At 36.0% G+C, this 17,147-nt stretch overlaps 5 protein-coding genes across 5 annotated transcripts; 3 read left to right on the top strand and 2 right to left on the bottom strand.

Moving 5' to 3' along the window:
* The first annotated feature begins 812 nt into the window (after positions 1-812).
* Positions 813-5,143, top strand: Tsp_06120 (cysteine string protein). Its single transcript, XM_003380380.1, has 7 exons — positions 813-894; positions 956-1,201; positions 1,236-1,449; positions 1,566-1,671; positions 3,746-3,802; positions 4,413-4,562; positions 4,889-5,143. Exons 1-7 carry the CDS (start codon positions 813-815, stop codon positions 5,141-5,143), a joined length of 1,110 nt encoding a protein of 369 aa, XP_003380428.1.
* A 472-nt stretch (positions 5,144-5,615) lies between these two features.
* Tsp_06121 (SEFIR domain protein) lies at positions 5,616-7,914 on the bottom strand. The gene is made up of 5 exons (XM_003380379.1): positions 7,863-7,914; positions 7,493-7,809; positions 7,271-7,373; positions 6,953-7,177; positions 5,616-6,880 (listed from the first exon to the last, which is right to left on the bottom strand). Exons 1-5 carry the CDS (start codon positions 7,912-7,914, stop codon positions 5,616-5,618), a joined length of 1,962 nt encoding a protein of 653 aa, XP_003380427.1.
* A 154-nt stretch (positions 7,915-8,068) lies between these two features.
* Positions 8,069-9,923, bottom strand: Tsp_06122 (hypothetical protein). The gene is given in 7 exon segments (XM_003380378.1): positions 8,069-8,104; positions 8,181-8,345; positions 8,430-8,551; positions 9,113-9,167; positions 9,186-9,394; positions 9,735-9,762; positions 9,834-9,923. 7 exon segments carry the CDS (start codon positions 9,921-9,923, stop codon positions 8,069-8,071), a joined length of 705 nt encoding a protein of 234 aa, XP_003380426.1.
* Positions 9,924-10,864: 941 nt separating this feature from the next.
* On the top strand, positions 10,865-11,802 carry Tsp_06123 (putative globin). The gene is made up of 4 exons (XM_003380377.1): positions 10,865-10,964; positions 11,023-11,077; positions 11,124-11,427; positions 11,515-11,802. Exons 1-4 carry the CDS (start codon positions 10,865-10,867, stop codon positions 11,800-11,802), a joined length of 747 nt encoding a protein of 248 aa, XP_003380425.1.
* Positions 11,803-15,770: 3,968 nt separating this feature from the next.
* Tsp_06124 (hypothetical protein) lies at positions 15,771-17,060 on the top strand. Its single transcript, XM_003380376.1, has 3 exons — positions 15,771-15,886; positions 15,976-16,375; positions 16,821-17,060. Exons 1-3 carry the CDS (start codon positions 15,771-15,773, stop codon positions 17,058-17,060), a joined length of 756 nt encoding a protein of 251 aa, XP_003380424.1.
* The last annotated feature ends 87 nt before the right edge of the window (positions 17,061-17,147 follow it).

The raw sequence follows: 17,147 nt of genomic DNA, 5'->3' as shown, positions 1-17,147 counted from the left end.
TACATCGTTTAGTAGGAAATTTCAGTCGAAAAAGTCTGCCCAAGACCTGCTTCAAATATCTCTCACAGTAAAGAAAATTGTAAAATTTTACCACTACAAATCAGAACTGTACAGGGAGTATTTTCAAAGTAAAATGTGGAATAATTGATGAAAAATTATTACGTATCATAATACCAGAGACGATAAAACCACATTCATCAGTATTACAGATAAAATGGCAAAATCGAGTATGAAAAATCAAAGCGAATGTACAATTGATCAATTAATTTGAATAATCTGAATTGCTTTTTCAACAAATGTCGATTGTATGAGAGGTAAAATGAATTTTACAAACAAAACAAAATAATTAATTGAAGAGTTTGTGCAGAGACATTTTCTGTCAACAACAAGCACAACTGAAATTATTTATCATTAATTTTTTTCTTTTTCTATTCCAAACTACACTACACGCTGTTAGCAGTATCGTAAAGTAGAGTTTGTCAACTTGGAATCTGGGATGAAAAACCCCCAACCGATCAAGTGAAAACTTACTCTTACTACTCATATTGGTTTATGCAGAAAAAAAAGGTAAGAAGCGAAAAAAACGCCTCTGAAAAAAGCGTGGGAGATAGAACGCTGCAGGGTATGTCGCCTGATGCGTACATTAAATTAGGTTGCCCGGAATAATTTCCCAAAACAGGAACTGGCGTCGTCGTTGTCGATATGCCACTTTTCATCGGACAACGAATACTCATACTCGTCTACTTTGAACAAGCAGCCGACGTGCTTGGTGCTGGTTGTATACGGTCGGACCGATCATCTCAACGATCACAATGAACATGATCGTCCACTTCTTGGGTGTTATATTGGCGCTTTCGGTTATCACCAACGTTCCCCATTCAACCCAAGCTTACAGTAAGTACAGGAAGTGTTTGGTCTGGATTTCGGTTTGTTCTTTTAATGGCGACTTTTTCAGTCCACTGTTCTGAAAACGAATATTTCACTCGATGTGTGAAAGATTGTCCAGTCGGTTGTGACAATATTGACAATCCTCCGAGATGTAGATCGACAGGACACTGTGAACCCGGCTGCATGTGCCGTCAAGGATTCGTCCGACTGCACAGTCAAGATCCATCTTCCCCTTGCGTTACGTTCAGAGAATGCTTGTCAAATGGTGGTGGTCAACATTTCAACGGTGGAAGCGGAAATTTCAACAACAATGGTAATAAACAGATAAATAAACTAGCAAAAATAAGCAACCATTTTCGAAATCCATTTCAATTCATTGTACGAAATTGATCAATTAGAAAACTGCGCCCCAGAAGAACGGTGGACTCAGTGCAAATCGGAATGCCCGGCCAGTTGTGCGACAATGACCAACCCTCCTTATTGTGGTAATTCTCGATGTGCACCGGGATGCGAATGCCGACCCGGCTATTATCGTCTGGAGAGCAACGATCCCACTTCTCCGTGTGTCACTGCGGAGATGTGTAGCCAAACTTTTGGTGGAATTGGTCCAATGCCAGGAAAACCATCAAGTAGAACAATTAATTCAAATAATTTATTATTCACATTGCAATTGACAGACACCACTTGCAGCTTCCAATTGGGATAAATGTCCCGACGGCTCTGCCGCCGTGGGTACTTGCGAAAGTGGTCGTCGGTGCAGCAGTGGATATACGTGCGATCGGGGTATGTGCTGCAGAAATTTGGAAAGCGACGGCGAAATGGAAAATAGCGGTCCGAATTTTGGAAATATCAGTAAATTGATCATCAGTTCGTCGTCTGTTATAAAATTTGACAATTCAATTTTATTCAGTTAAAGAAATTGCTGGAACATTCTTGCCAAATCGAAATGGAATACGAGAAGGAGCCCAGGGTGGAATGTTTCGTCCACGTCAACCTTTTTTGCGCCTCTCAAATGGCAACCAACAATTTCCAGATCTATTCGACTTTCCCCCAATCCACTAATAGCCCGGAACAATTAATTTTCACACTCACTCACTTACTCCCCTTTGTCAATTCAATAATTAATACGACTTGCATACTTGACCCGGTGAATAAATTTTACTGCAGAAATTTACCCGTTTATCCTACTGTTGGATAATTTGTTTTCACTGCGTGATTTTTAATGTGCCATTTCTATGTAAATTTATATGAAAATACAACAACACTGCATTCTTATTGTCATGTACGAAGTAGAATTCATTGTTAAAATGTGAATATTAATTTAAAATGTCTTCAGATAGTGGTAAACGATGTGTCAGTGTTAAAATTGACATGTACAAAACATTATTCTGTCACATAATTTTGCGAAAAATCAGTGAACGCAAATTGTGAAATAGTTTGATCGGCAGACGGATAGTGCATGAACGAAACAGCAACCTGTTTAAATGGAATTACATGACATTTAAATTTTCCCTCGAGAAATTCGAAATTCCAGTTTTACCAGCAAGGTAAATGAACTTCTTTGAGAATAAATTTTGTTGCTCCGGTTTATAATTGTAGCTAAAATGTTTTTATTTTCTTTCAAATGATTTTATTCCCATAAAAATAAACTTTACACACAAATCTAGTCTTTGAAATGCTATTACAAAGGAAAAATATTTCCCAACTGTCTTCCAGGGAAACAACAACGTGATCATCAGAGAGAAAACGTCAGAAAACCTGACTCATCATCATCAAACGAATCACGTACATTCTTATTCATTTATTTCACTTTTGGAAATTTTTGAAATCAAATCAAACAGCGCAAGTAAAATTTCACTCTCAAACAACAAAGTAATTTCAAAACTACATCAACATAATCGAAATTATACTGACACTTGCTACCTATAATACTTTTAGCTTATTCTGCTAACCTAAGAACTGAAAATGAAAAAGCACGACACGAGCAATGGAAAACAAACAACACGAACATGATAATTATTAAAATTACAATTACAAAGTTAAATCAATTTCACCAAATTTAAACAGATAACAGACTCCGCTTTTTCAATCTCAGATCCAAAGAACAAATATTAACCAAGGCAAGTGTCATTTTACAATATTATTAAAACATCAATATTTAATTCTGTTCGCCGCCTCATAATAGTAGAATAACAGTTGTTCGAACAGAAATAAACGAGAATAATTTTCTGCAATACAACAAAAGGCACTCACTACGTGAAAGCTACATGAAAATCATATGCACGCTACAATAAAACTATGTCAACTGTTTTGTACATTCGAATCGAATGAGTGGAAATTAGAAATAATGGGCAACTTAAAACGACGTCATTTTGCATTTTTCAAATATTTTATTGTAGAACAAAAAATTCTGAACAAATTCAACATGATAAAAAAGAAACAATTTTTTTCTGTTAACACTTGACAATCTAAATAAATAAATATACACATACTGTAATCTATCTATTAAATATCTTGTATAGTGTAAAATCAATTCTTAACGTTCAATTCGTTTAGTAAATTTACAACATTCTGTTCATGAAATGGATGACAGGGACAATTGTAACCAAAGAGACAGTCCTGGCAGAAGAAGATCTGCTTCGTAAGGACGAAATTTTTACCTTATCAAATTTGTTACCAGTTTAAATGTTTCGTTGCAAATTTACAGCACAAACGAAAGAAGCCTATATGATATACTAGGGGTTTCGAAAGACGCAACGCCAAGCGAGATCAAAACCGCCTACCGTAAAGTACTAATTAGAATGCGGTCAATATTTTTTGCATTGTACTACTTGACTAAAAATTTTCACATTTGCAGCTTGCATTAAAATATCACCCGGACAGAAATTTAGATAACCCAGAAGTTAGTGAAAAGGTGAGTAAGTAATAAAAAGCAAATATTAAAAAGAACAGATAAGGTGGTATTTTATGCTTACCTTTGTATCGTGTGATGCAGGTTTCTGTTAGCTGTAGCAACAAAGCTAGTATTATATACAGTTTTCGGAATACAGTGCGGTTGGTTGAATAAATTGCTTCTGTGCAATACTGTGCATTCAGTTGTTGAATAAGCGGGACGTGGTTGTTTGTTCATTTCAGTCGTAAAATGTCTACTGTAATCTATCTGTTCGGTCATGTCTTTAAGCTATATTTGCTCGAGTACTGTTAGCTTACTTATCTGAAATTATTTCAAGTTCATATTCCTACAGTATAATTGTTGAACTTATAGAGTGGTATTATTTGACCCAACTGAACTCAGTTTCGAATAGTACGCTTGAATTATTTATTTATTGTATTAAATAATAAATAATGCCCACAGTTTTGTGAATTGTCGTCATTTGGACGAGAACTATTCGACGAATTAAATGGCATCAAATAGATATACTGTAAATGGAAATGAAAATCAGGAATTATTTGACAATTTGATTTGCATAATTTTTTTTGATTGTTTACGCGAGATAAAGTTCGTTTCGTTTCGTTTCACCTAGTTCAAAGAAATCAGTCGTGCAAATGCTATATTATCGGACGAATCGAAGAGGAAAATCTACGATTCACTTGGTCATGTGGGAATTCAAATTGCCGAAACATTCGGCGACAGTAGATTGGCTTCAGTTTTCTTGACTAGCAAAATTTTCCGAGTAAGTTAAAATTTTGCACAAAAAGAAAGCTATGATCATAAGAAAGAAGTCTCATAAGTTTCCGTTGAATTTACAACAACAGATAGCGATGTTATGTTTCGGTGTGCTCACGTGCGGTTATTTTTGTTGCTGCTTTTGCTGGTTTTGTTGCAACTTTTGCTGCGGTCGTTACAAACCATCCGACGAAGATCTTCTCATGGTAAGCATACGGTCTGTTTTACTCTACAAAATATGTTCAGTACCATATAACAAACAAAAACAGTGTATTCTGATATTGGTACACAATGGAACAAGATGTGTGAGATTTTTGTTTTCTATTTTCAAAGGAGGAACAGAACAAGTCGCCTGAAACTGCTTCGAATGGGGAAGGTGAAGAATGTTCAACACCGAAAGATGACGTTCATATCCACAATGAGTCTGGTTGGAAGAGCACGAGTAGTGGTCGACCGGCGGTGATTGCTGTACAAGAGACGCCCGTCAGCAGCAGTGAAACCCTCCTCCATGGGGGCTCACCAAGCTATGCTAGCTCATTGCTCAGTGATGGCGGCGGTGTCGCAGCTTACGGAAGTATAAACAACTGAAAAGAAGAATTTTCCATCACATTCCCTCGTTTTCTGTAAAAATTACACGACCAATAATATATAATATGTCCACACATGATATTTCGCACTTCATCCACTATTACTAGTACTACTACTACTACTACTAGTAGTGCGCATCAGTTTGAATTTTGAATTGCTCTTTCTTTCTTCAATTTATCATTTTTTTTCTTTTTGACTGATTCGTTCGTTTGTTACATTATTTTTACACGGAAAAAAATTCTTCTTCCATTTATAAAATTGGAAAGAATAAAGTACACACAATAAATAAATTGGCTCGATCTATATCATCTATCCGTCTATCTATCTCTATCTATTTATATCTATCTGTGTCCATCTTGCATCGACCATGCTTGGATTTTCGACCATGATTCATTTTTCGACAGACGACGAGAGAAGGAAAATGAACAAAAAGCTTCCAAAGCTAGGCAAAACAACAAAAAGCTAGGCTTTTTCAAGGGACCGCCACTGCGTGAGGAGAATAACACGATGGGGTGAGATGCCGACGGAGGTGAGAAATGGACGACGACGACAAAGACGACGAACTCTGCTCAGCCGAATCCTCTCCAAAGCCGTCGTCAACTGATACAGTTGGATTGTTGTTCTGTTTCTCTTCCCCTAAACAACGGTCCAGCGTGGTGCCAGTTCCGGCTGCAGCGTGTTCAACCACCGCCAACTGACGTATAATCTGCTTGAACTGATGATTGTCATCGTCAGCATCGTCATTTTTTCCCAAATTGCTTTCAAAAAGAGTGAATTGTTGTTGTTTCTTCACATCATCATCCATGGCCAAATGTTGACGACGTTGCTGTTCAACTTTAGCATCATCGCCTTCTTCTTCGACCAAATGCTTACAACCAGTACCATCACCACCACTACTACTACTACTACTACTGATACCAGTCCAACGAGTATTGTTCTGGTCGACAGTTGTGGTCAAACGACGGCAATGCAACGAAAGGAACCAATCACGATTGGCAGTGACGAACTGATTTGCATCGGTGATCGCCTTTCGCAACGGTTCAATCGACCCGGGCAACAGTTGGAGGCCGTGATCAGTCAGCGTGAGGAGGAAAAAGTGGAAATGATTCGGAAGTTCGTAGCATGTGTGCGAGGCGAACGGTGGCAACGTCCACCGGCTTCCGGTATAGCTGAAGCGTAGATTAATCAGTCGCCTTGGACGACGATGTTCGTTGGCACCGAATTCACGTCCGTACAACGCATTGAGCAGCATGTCCACCTGAATGAGGAAGAGATCGTCGAATTCGCCGGGCTGTTTCCGCTCTACGAAGCCAACATCCGGGTCGTCGAACACTTTCGCCTGGTAGCGCAGAAAAGCGCCGGTCGACTGGACGAGCAGAATCAAATCGGCTTGCTGTACAGTGCGCTGTGCCCAGTCGGTTTTGCTGCGGGCCACTTCGGCTCGGCAAAGAAAATCCACACGCAACGAAATATTCAAGCAAGACTGCTGCAACCAGCTCGCCAAACTTCGAACGCACTGCTCATGAGCAGCACTGTCCGGTGCGTACAACAACAAAATACAGTAAACTGGACGATCGGAAATACTGCCCAAAAATTGTTCGTCCACTTTAACCGCTGCTTTGTTTCCAAAATCTTCCCCGCCCCCTGTAGTCGTCGTTACTGTTGCTTTGCTCGTTGCCGAAGGCAACAATGAGATCGTCGTTTCTGGATTAGTTGAAATATACCTTTGCAAATTGCCTGAACCAAACAAATTTGATCATGAATAATTAACATTATAATATATATATATACAGAAACAAAGATGCGAACCTTTGAACGCTTTCATCCACCGTTGACGAATATACAAAACACCAAACAACAGACAAATCACACCAACCGCCACACACACGGACAACATCATAACGTTGGTAGTGAAATAATCGGAAAACGATACGTGAGGTATTACGAACTGTTTTGTACCGTTCAACTTGTGATTGCATGCTGCTGCAGTCGAAGAGATCATTTCGCACGGGTCAACCGTTGGAAACGCTACTTCTACATACATATACACATATATATATATGAACACATATAGATAGGGATAGTCATCTGTGAATAATGTACGAATCAAAAACAACAAATACTTACCCTGCACAACAAAATCTGGCAAAACGCTCAAACTGCAAGAACAATGTTCACCGGGAGCCGGACACAGACACGTACCGTTTTCGTCCTTATCGATTGGAATGATCTGAAATAACAAAATCACATATAAATCAAAAAAAAAATTTAACCCTTCCCCCTGCTTGTACCTCCCGTTTTTCGAACAAACAAACAAAAAATATAACAATCACTTTCTTCTCCACTTACCCCGATACTGTATTCGCCCGGTTGCACATTGTAAAAAGTGTAATTGCCATAATAAATGGTAGCATTGTCGAACTGCTCCGTGTACAATTTGTCCACTCGAAATAGACCCGACTGGACAATGTCACGTTTCGATCGAATCAACCTCAGCTCGTAGGCGTCGAAACAGAATGCCGGCGGGGCGGCGATAAATTGCACATCAATCGACCTCTGCCATGACTTTATGTGAACCATACGAAAAGCTGTCACCCAACGGTATGCATTCAATCGTGCCTGAGGTGAACATCTGTCACCAGCCGGTGGAAGCATGTTGCCACTGTCTGAAATCAATAAATAAATGCAAAAAAGAACCAACTGATTATAATATAATTACTGAGTATAATACTACTAGTACTACTACTAGAAGCATCAACTAGCCCCACCATTTGACAAATGAACAACAGAACAAATTGAAAAATGATACAATTCATTCAATCCAACAGACTAGTACTAGGATGCACAATTCGTTGCTAATCTCTCCCACTCTCTCTCCATGAGATTAAAAAAATAAAACAACGCTTCAAAACAATGGAACGAGGTTCAACAATGGAAATTCGAATAAAATTGTACCCACCCCTGAAATAATTATGTATTTTGTATAGAAAAATAAAATAAAAAATTATCATATGCAATAATTAGAGAGAAAAAAAACCGAACCTGGCCGTTCAGGCATTGTAACAAGCTGCGTTGCTGTTGTTGTCGATGGGGTAACTTTGAGCAACCGACTGGAAGAAGACGATTTGGGCAGTGTTTCAACGTCGACGCGATACCGACTACCAAAAGTAAACAACTTGTCCAAGAACAGCCACATCACTATCTGAAAAGCAACAAGCCAACTCTTTCTATACAAGCGAACAAAGGTACACAACAGCAAGCAAACAGAAGCGGCCAACAAGCTCACCGACGCAGACTGGTCCGCTTTGGTCCACTTGGAATTGTCCACTCGCATAGTGTAACAGTGGATGTCACCGGTGTCTTCGTCGATAATTGTCAAACCGAATCCACGAACTCGTTCTAGTGTTTCTATGGAAATTTGGAAAAAAAATTTTTTTTTTTTGATATAAAATCAACCAGCTCAACCAATGCAATTTGATTATTATCATTATTACTACTATTATTAGGCTTCGCTTTTTCTACGGATTCAAATTTAGCAAAGCAGCAACGAAAATATGAAACGAAGAGAAAAAAAACAAAGAAGGAAATAAACGAGCACTTTTTATTAGCTGTCAAAACAGATCTGCTTGCTATTGAGCGAAAATTTATTTGACAACGCTGAAAAACAGCAAAGTGGAAGTTTTTGATTCGTATTATTAAATAGCCAAAAAAAATTTCGCAAGTGTCATCCGTTGTAAAAAGAAAATCAATTCATTTCACTACAATGCTGCATGCAATACGCCGCTTCTACGCGTCCGTCACACATGCTACTACTATTACTACTATGCTATAGGTGAAAGTTGCCAAACAAAACAAAAAAAACAAAAGTTGCAGATAATTTTCATGGAAATTCAAATCACGTGACTAACAGAATTTATACCAATGACGTCAGCAAAGGAAAGCATAATATTTGTTGTATTAAAAAGAAACGTTTGACCGAAAACTGGGTCCCCCCGCATGCTCGCGGCTTACTTTTCCACCTTTCCTGAATTATGATATTTACACGAACAGTGAGTGAGTGGGGTATTATGAATAAAAAGAAAAAATATGGAAACTCACCATCGAACGGCGGCCTCCACGTGATGTTGGTCACCAGTTGATATGCAAGAAGTTCGCCTTCCGAAATGACCATAATGTGACAAACGATTCGCAAATCGTGCGGCGGGCTAATGTTCTGATAATCAACCTCGCCCTCGGATTCAAAGTCACAGTCTGAAAATAAGACAAAATATTAAACGTCAATCAATCGATAATCTCGGACACAAGCGAGCAAATAAATTTTAACCAAAAAAAAAGAAAAAAGAAACAGAACTTGGATAGTGGAATCGAATTGTTCAAATTAGTGCAGCTTTAAGCACAAAAAAGAAAAGAAATTATTACTACAAAACATTCAAACAAAAAAATATATCATTCACTTATTTGATAAAAGTGTTTCGTCGAATTTGTCCAAAGTTCATTTGGAACAAAAAGCAACAAAGTAAAATAATAACCAACAATACAACAAAAAACAAAAAAAACATGCCATTCGAAAGAAAAAATATCAAACGCTTACTGGAACTGGTGTTACAGCCAAGACGATCCTGAAATGTAGAATGGAATGAAAATTGAACGAGGATTTATTTAAATGTTCAAGAATGAGCAGTTGCTGTACCTGATCTGTACATCCGGATAAAATTTCTCGACCACAATAGCAAATGCAAACTGACCAAAATATGAAAACCACTGCAACGATGATTCTCATCTCAGCTTGTCACTGTGCTACAGCTGCCGGGCTGCCACAATGCGGACTTAAACCATACAGATCTACCTACAGTACGACAAACATTACAATCAAGAATTATACCAACAACAGTATCCAAAGAAGAAAACAACGTTCAGCATGTATAACAAATCGTACAAAACAAAGAACAAATAAAATGAAAAATAGTGAATTTAAAACATAACAATGTGATAAGTAAAAACAATTTTTACGCTCAAAAAACTATGTTCATAACACACGGTGGTGTCACTTAGGAATTCAAATAAACACATCAAGTGAAAGTGAAATGGGCTAAAAAAAATTCAAACTTTCAAAAACATTGCCATCCGATCAATCAATTCCATTGACTTGTTCAGTCAGTGATGTGCTATAAATTGGATATAACGAATACTAAAGAAAGAAACAAAAAATGAGAAAACGACAACCGCTCGAACATGAATAAATAACATTACTAAACATTAAGATCTGCCAAAGATGAAGATTGTATCAATAACAATGAATAAATAAATAAATAAATACATAAAATTGTTCAAATAAAGCAACTTAACGATCAGTGTAGTAAGTAGATAGATATTGTTGGAAAAAATGATGAAAGTTGCATTTATTTCGTGCCATTAGTTGTTATTTACAATAGTAGTGTTGAAAGTTGGAAAATTGTTGGAATAATCAAAAATGATTAGGCATGATAAGAGGGAGAGAGGGAGAGAGGGAGAGAAAGAGAGAGAGAGGGGAGGGAGGGAGGGAGGATAGTTCGCCAGTTGGACAAGAAGAGATGCGATTCACTGATGAGAAGAGATGTCGGTTGACGATAATTTACCCAACCAAATTCATCGATTTACCTCGGTCAAAAGTATGCAAATATTAAGCTTGATTGTCAAAAATTGAACAAACCAAATCAGTCGGTCGGTCAGTGGATGTTGAAAATGAATCTGATTTTGTCAATGGAGAAAAATCAGCATGAAAAGAAAATGCACACGGAGAAAAAGAAAAAGGAAAAGGAAAAGGAAAAATCAACTAGCCGGGGTAAGTAAATTGAATAGAAAGACAACTGTTGCTCGCTTTAACGATTCTCTCAGTCCAGCTCCGCCCAGTCAGCTCTGCCAAAGCAAGCACTGCTTAACAAGTGAGCAGTTGGGGTAAGAGAAAGTTCCAAAGATCGACGATCATGGGTGCCCATTTCAGCCGCAATATTCCTCCAGCCGGGAAGTATTTCGAATTGTCACGTCTGAACAATGCCGAAAATGAATGCTGTAGCGCTGATGAGCAAAAACCGATCAGTCTAGTGCTTAATCCGAAAGAAGTGATTTTAACCAGAAACGTCTGGGCAGCGTTGAAGGAAAAACACCAACATCTGGTTGGTATGGAAATTTTTCGTCAAATTTTCAACCGACGACCAGATCTGAAATCACTGTTCGGCGTATCCGCGTTGGATACTGAGATGGCATTGAACAGTACACGTCTTCACAGGCATACCATGATTTTTCAGGTATTGTACTATTATCACAAACAAATTTGCACATAATAATTTTCTTTTTGCTTGTTCTTAACAATTCTCATTCCATCTCATCATTAGGATGTAATCGACATTCTCATGGTCAACATTTCCAACGTGGATGTGAACATTGCCGACTCCCTGATCGACCTCGGTGCTCAACATTGGGTATTGACAAAACGTGGCTTTGATCCGGCATATTGGCTAATTTTCGGCGATGTACTGTTCGATTTGGTGGAAAATGTGACCAGAAAACTTCCCTCTCGAAAACGTTCTACGAACGCCTGGCGAAAGACCATCGCCTTCATGTTGGATTGCATGCAAATTGGCTATTTGAAAGGAGTACAGTGTTATGCCGTTGAACAATAATTTCCACCTCAGCAAACCAACAGCGCAAGAGAACAACTAAACTGACCGATTATTCAATTTTCTCATCTATTCATTCAATTTCAAACGGATCTTTTTTCTCTTTTCTTTTCTTCTTTTTTCAACTGATCCAATTATTGAAGCCCCGTCTATCCTCTGATTATTTTAAATAAATATTTACTGGGCAAAATGAACTGAAAATTTATTTGCCCAAAAAAAATTCACTGTTCCTTTTCCATTTCTTAAATTTAACACTGACATCGAATAGAGCAACTTTAAGCATATATATCCAATATGCTAATAAAATTCGATACTGAAACTAGCTGTTAGACCTAATGAATCAAACCTCAGATGAGAATATTTCCAACTGAAAAACTGCACCTAACTATTTCCGCTCATTGATTGGCTATACCATGTGCTAGAGCATTAGTTCATTTATTTTCATCAACAAATGATGTATTGCTTTTAAAAATATTAATTGAAAATAAGTAAAAAGTAAAAACTGAGCAGCATTTCATGGATATTGAAAACAAATTTACAAATCTTTTGAAATTCAATTTAGAAAAGCGAAACAAAAAAGTTTATTTCATTCAAAAAATTTGCTCACCGAATTACCTGAACCGACAATCTCATGCATAGCTTGCTGATAATGGAAAGTATCAAAAGAGTTCATTGATTTTTTTAAATATATAAAAGCAAACAATTTGACCATCGTGTCGACAATGATAAAGTGTTACATTACAATTTCGACTGCAAAGCAAAGCGCTGAACAATTTTCATTCAGACCAAACAGAACAAAATAAAATGCAACGTCTAGCGTTCAACTAGTCTTTGAAATCACCGCCAACAATTTGAAAAAAACAATCAATCAATCAGTCAATTAATACTTAAAGTGCTCCAATTAAAAATACAGGAAACTATTCACAGCAAAGCTATTTGAACAGATTCTATTTAAACAAAGCAGTGGAAAAAATTACCAATTACTATTAACAACTGCCATATCAGAAGTGCATTTTTATCAACACAAAACGGCTACTTAAGTAAGGGAATTTTTTTCCACACACAAAAAAATATATTTCACCTATTATGTCAAACATGAAATTACAGCAGAAATATTCATGAAAAAGAGAAAAGAAACTATATAATGAGGAAAGCATGAGAAAAGAAATGATATAGAAGAAAAAACCTCTTCACAATCAACTAATTCACGATTATTTGTATAAATGGCTTCTTTCGCATATTACAATAGAAAAACATAGATAAAATATTTTTTACCTTTAACTGCTTGTACAATTAATACTTGTCGAACGAATTTTGAACGAAGCCATTTCATATTATGTAAAGTATAAATCGTATCGTACAAAAGTCGTCATCGTAGAAAACACATACAGTAAAAGTAATGAAAATCATGGATGAATCTTATTGATGGAAAATAGAAACTGCTTTTTGTTAGTTTTTCAGTATTTATTCGAATTTTAAAGTATTTGATTTAATTGTCGAAATTTTCTATAAATGTATTATTGTAAATTTCATAGCATAGCATAATTTAATAATAATCGTTAGTTATCATGATGAAATTTGCAAGTGTTGCTGTGCTTTGCAAGTTTTGCATTTGCAATTACGATTCTTCCGATACACTGAACAAAGCGACAGTTGATGGTTTGAAATCGATGAAAAATGTGAACTGATTTTATAATTTCAAAAAAACAACTATGCAAATTACAGCTCTGAAATAAGTGAGTTGGTTCGTTGAAATTAAAATTCTTCCAATGAACACTGCTTAAATTTTCTATTTGAAGATATTCATTCATGTGAATAATTAAAAAGAAAATGAAAAATAAATTCAATATGTGAAGTAAAATTAGAACTGATTGTGAAAAATAATTAATAATAAATATTATTCAAATAATTAGTTCAAATAGTCCAATCTTGAAAATTTTTCAATGCAGAGTCCCATGAAGCACATCGTTTCGTGGTAATGTCGTTTGGAAAAGCAAGTCATGCCGTTCGGCAGTGCGTACGTTTCACCGTCTTCTGCACATTTGAAAGTGCAGACTTCCTCGCGCAAAGCGTACGCATCGAATGACTGTGAGAACTTTGTTTTGCAAAACTAAAATTTTTGAAAATAAATAAATGAAAAGTAAAATAAATTAATGATAAAAATTTTTTCAATACGTCTTTCATGTAGTCGCTCCTTTTTGGTTGTGAAGGACAGACTGACCACTGGTATGCGGCGATAAATGGATTCAAAGAACTTTTCCAGCTATCTTCTACATGTCCAAATGGAATCGGTCCAATAGGACTGAACAGTTCAATGTAAAACAGAGGCATTCCTTTCGATTTCTGGCACGTTTCACGATCACTGGTAAGTGTAAATTTTGGAAATCGATAATAATGAATTGCATCTGAAAAAAAGATAAATAATAAATTTGAAAAAAAAGAATAACTGTAGATATTTTACTTTTTAACTCGACATTTTTGTAGATGAAGCATCGAGGATCGGGGACCCATTTGCCTTTCCGATCCGCCATTTTGTGCTGCAGTGAACTTGGAGCCTTGACGCATTCTCCATTCATACACCACTTTTCTCTGCCGCACAGTGTCATATCTGGTACTGCTATGCGAAATGTTGCGCTATCTCTTTTGACAATCAACCTGTCCATTGTCACGTTGTCCAGTATTAGATACAAACTTTGACAAACTGTGAATTTACATGTATTAGGATATATGGACGGATGATAATAGCAAACTGAATTTCCTTCCTGCGCACATAGTGCACTTAAATCGGGTAATATTTCCAAAGTTTGTAGAAAAGATTGATTTTCGTAGTGCTTCAGCAACACGCGGAAAACAACAGTAACGAAAATGGTGAACACAATTAGCATAATTGAGTTTATAATTTTTTGAAAACAGTCCTTCATTTGCAGAGCAGCATTCTTTTTTGATGGTGCAGGGTAATTGTCTTCGGGCGTTTTGCCATAAAACACGTAATCTGTTGTAGATGCATTTGTACCGGAGTCTTTCATGAAACTGAATTTCTCGGGCATAGTGCAGCAACCGTACGACATACAATACAGCTAGCTGATTTTGTATTTTTACATCTTTTACCAAATCGACAAAGTCTTTTTAAAGTGGAAAATGTTTAAAATTAAAACTTTTCATGTTTAAAATTTTAAAAATGAAACTTTAAAATTCATCTACTTTCATTTTTTTCAAATTATAATAATCAAATTTGATATTATATTTTTCGAATGAATTTCAGAAAATGACCTTCTTCTAGGAAAGAAAATAGCGAGTTCGTTATGGAATTTCAGAACGATAATACAAAAATCCCAAAATATAAGCACACCATATTTTGTTTCAATATTCATTTTTATTATATTTTTCAATACCAGTATTTATCTTTCAATACTGGCTGCAATGTGAATATTAAATATATGAGTCTAAATTGAGAGTCAAGAGAAACATTGATTTAATCAAAAGATGCAATTTTGAGCAAACACACTTCACGCACAACTTATCAATTTCATTTTAATTGATTATATACAAATAAAATATATTCATCCTTTTAACAGTAATTGGTTTCATTTGCAATTTTGGATAAAAATTTTCTTGTATTAATTTGAATAGATGCTAAATGAATACTATTTTTGAACAACCACTTTACTTAATGAACCCTCAATTCAACTATTTACTTATCCTACATATTCGATACCGGCAACTATATAGATTCACCTTTCGTTAATCTGAATTGTTCGTGAATTTAACATTTCAAATGACTGCGTCAAACTCAAAGCAATCTATTAATATTCACGCTAGGAAAGCAATCTGGACAGCAAGTTACTGGCTTTTCGCGTTTAACTTTCTTACTTGCAGCCAATTTTCAGAGGTATACAATTAAGACAATATGAAACAAAGTATGATCGTCCGCGTTTAGTGTCAGATAATGCAGTGTGGCAATGCAAGGGAATATGCAAGTCTTATATCATACCTCACCATTTTCACAGGCTTCCATGAAAACAAATATTACAAAGACTGCATGGGCACCATATTACCCCAGTGGACGAACAGCACTCATACTGACATTGTTCTAACATCACGTCACTGCATATCAACTTGGCAACATTATTAATTTTACAAGTTTCAATATGATCAACATTTCAAATTATACTTTAGGAAAGTTGGAGAAACTAAAGTGATGCTGGCTCCTTCCTTGCTTCAATTTTCTGCTGGAGATGGGAGTTATATTAAAAAATTTATCACTCCAAAAGATTACCAAAATGCTGAATTAGCAAGAACACCGTTCAATTTTGCCATTGTGAAGCTTAATCGTCCAATTAAAGTTTCCCAGTTCAATAAACCCGTGTGCTTACCCACTGATCCTTCAGATTCCATCAGTGCGCAACCTTGCTTTGTGCCAAGAATACACTACAATATATTAACTTCATATGGCAATGCTTACATCATGGTTTTACAATCATTTTCATATTGTCGTCGACACAATAAAAGAATTCTTCCGGGGAGGCATTTCTGCGCAAAATTTCTCATGCCATTTGCTCCTGCCAACAACGATATGGTAAATAAATAGCCTGTTTTTAACTGCATGTTAAAAAATTATTTATATAAATATACAGCTATTAATTGATTAATTGAAATAACTGCAGTTTGAAAATGATAAACTGAAATTAATTGTACAGTTACTTCATAACAGTAGTTCATTTTTAATTCATAATTCAACATACATTTTTATTTTTCAATATTTCAATAGGACTTGGTAAATTTAAGATGCTCGGGGAAGTTTTCATTTTTACATTGAAATGATGATAAAATAAAAATATATAGTTAAATTTAAAAAGCTATTTATATGCGGTAGTTAAATAATTTAATATGAACAATTTAACAAATAATCATTAAAATGCATCAAACCATCAGTTAACTTTATTGAAACATATACAATGATTAAATTTAAATGTCATTTGCAAATGAAGATGATGAAAGCGAAAAGCTTTTTAATTTCACAGACTGCGGATATGCTGCTAGAAGGTGCTCCTCTGCTCTGCATCAAAGATGGTTTAATCTATCAATTTGGAATTTTTGACTGGATAAAGATTTCGAATAATCAAGATACACATTATCCTGTCGCATTTTTTTCTGCAACGTTTAATATAACACCTATAATTAACGAAGTAACGAAAGAGAACTTCACCAATCGGCATTTTGATATTAAAGATATGATCGGATTATATGATATTCTTCTATGAACTGATCATCCAATATTCACTTCATGATTCCTTATTCATCCATCAAATTGCACAACCGCAACAGTTTCATTTAATAAAATTCTCCCG

The sequence above is a fragment of the Trichinella spiralis genome (assembly GCF_000181795.1).
Source record: "Trichinella spiralis strain ISS 195 chromosome Unknown Scfld2, whole genome shotgun sequence".
NCBI lineage: Eukaryota > Metazoa > Nematoda > Enoplea > Trichinellida > Trichinellidae > Trichinella > Trichinella spiralis.
Note: the sequence above shows the minus strand (reverse complement) of the source record. Positions and strands in the feature narration are given on the sequence as shown.

Bases quoted from the DNA above. Each gene is read 5' to 3' on its own strand.
- Tsp_06120 (XM_003380380.1), top strand. From the start codon at position 813: ATGAACATGATCGTCCACTTCTTGGGTGTTATATTGGCGCTTTCGGTT. The intron at 1,202-1,235 runs GTAATAAACAGA...AGCAAAAATAAG, and splicing joins CGGAAATTTCAACAACAATG to CAACCATTTTCGAAATCCAT. The intron at 3,803-4,412 runs GTGAGTAAGTAA...CGTTTCACCTAG, and splicing joins ACCCAGAAGTTAGTGAAAAG to TTCAAAGAAATCAGTCGTGC.
- Tsp_06123 (XM_003380377.1), top strand. From the start codon at position 10,865: ATGAATCTGATTTTGTCAATGGAGAAAAATCAGCATGAAAAGAAAATG. The intron at 10,965-11,022 runs GTAAGTAAATTG...CTCTCAGTCCAG, and splicing joins GGAAAAATCAACTAGCCGGG to CTCCGCCCAGTCAGCTCTGC. The intron at 11,428-11,514 runs GTATTGTACTAT...TCTCATCATTAG, and splicing joins GGCATACCATGATTTTTCAG to GATGTAATCGACATTCTCAT.
- Tsp_06124 (XM_003380376.1), top strand. From the start codon at position 15,771: ATGCAAGTCTTATATCATACCTCACCATTTTCACAGGCTTCCATGAAA. The intron at 15,887-15,975 runs GTTCTAACATCA...ATTATACTTTAG, and splicing joins ACAGCACTCATACTGACATT to GAAAGTTGGAGAAACTAAAG. The intron at 16,376-16,820 runs GTAAATAAATAG...TTAATTTCACAG, and splicing joins CTCCTGCCAACAACGATATG to ACTGCGGATATGCTGCTAGA.
- Tsp_06121 (XM_003380379.1), bottom strand. From the start codon at position 7,914: ATGGTGGGGCTAGTTGATGCTTCTAGTAGTAGTACTAGTAGTATTATA. The intron at 7,178-7,270 runs GTAAGTATTTGT...ATATGTATGTAG, and splicing joins GCCAGATTTTGTTGTGCAGG to AAGTAGCGTTTCCAACGGTT. The intron at 6,881-6,952 runs GTTCGCATCTTT...TGTTTGGTTCAG, and splicing joins GTGGATGAAAGCGTTCAAAG to GCAATTTGCAAAGGTATATT.
- Tsp_06122 (XM_003380378.1), bottom strand. From the start codon at position 9,923: ATGAGAATCATCGTTGCAGTGGTTTTCATATTTTGGTCAGTTTGCATT. The intron at 9,395-9,734 runs GTAAGCGTTTGA...TCTTATTTTCAG, and splicing joins TGGCTGTAACACCAGTTCCA to ACTGTGACTTTGAATCCGAG. The intron at 8,552-9,112 runs GTTTCTTTTTAA...AAATTTCCATAG, and splicing joins GACCCAGTTTTCGGTCAAAC to AAACACTAGAACGAGTTCGT.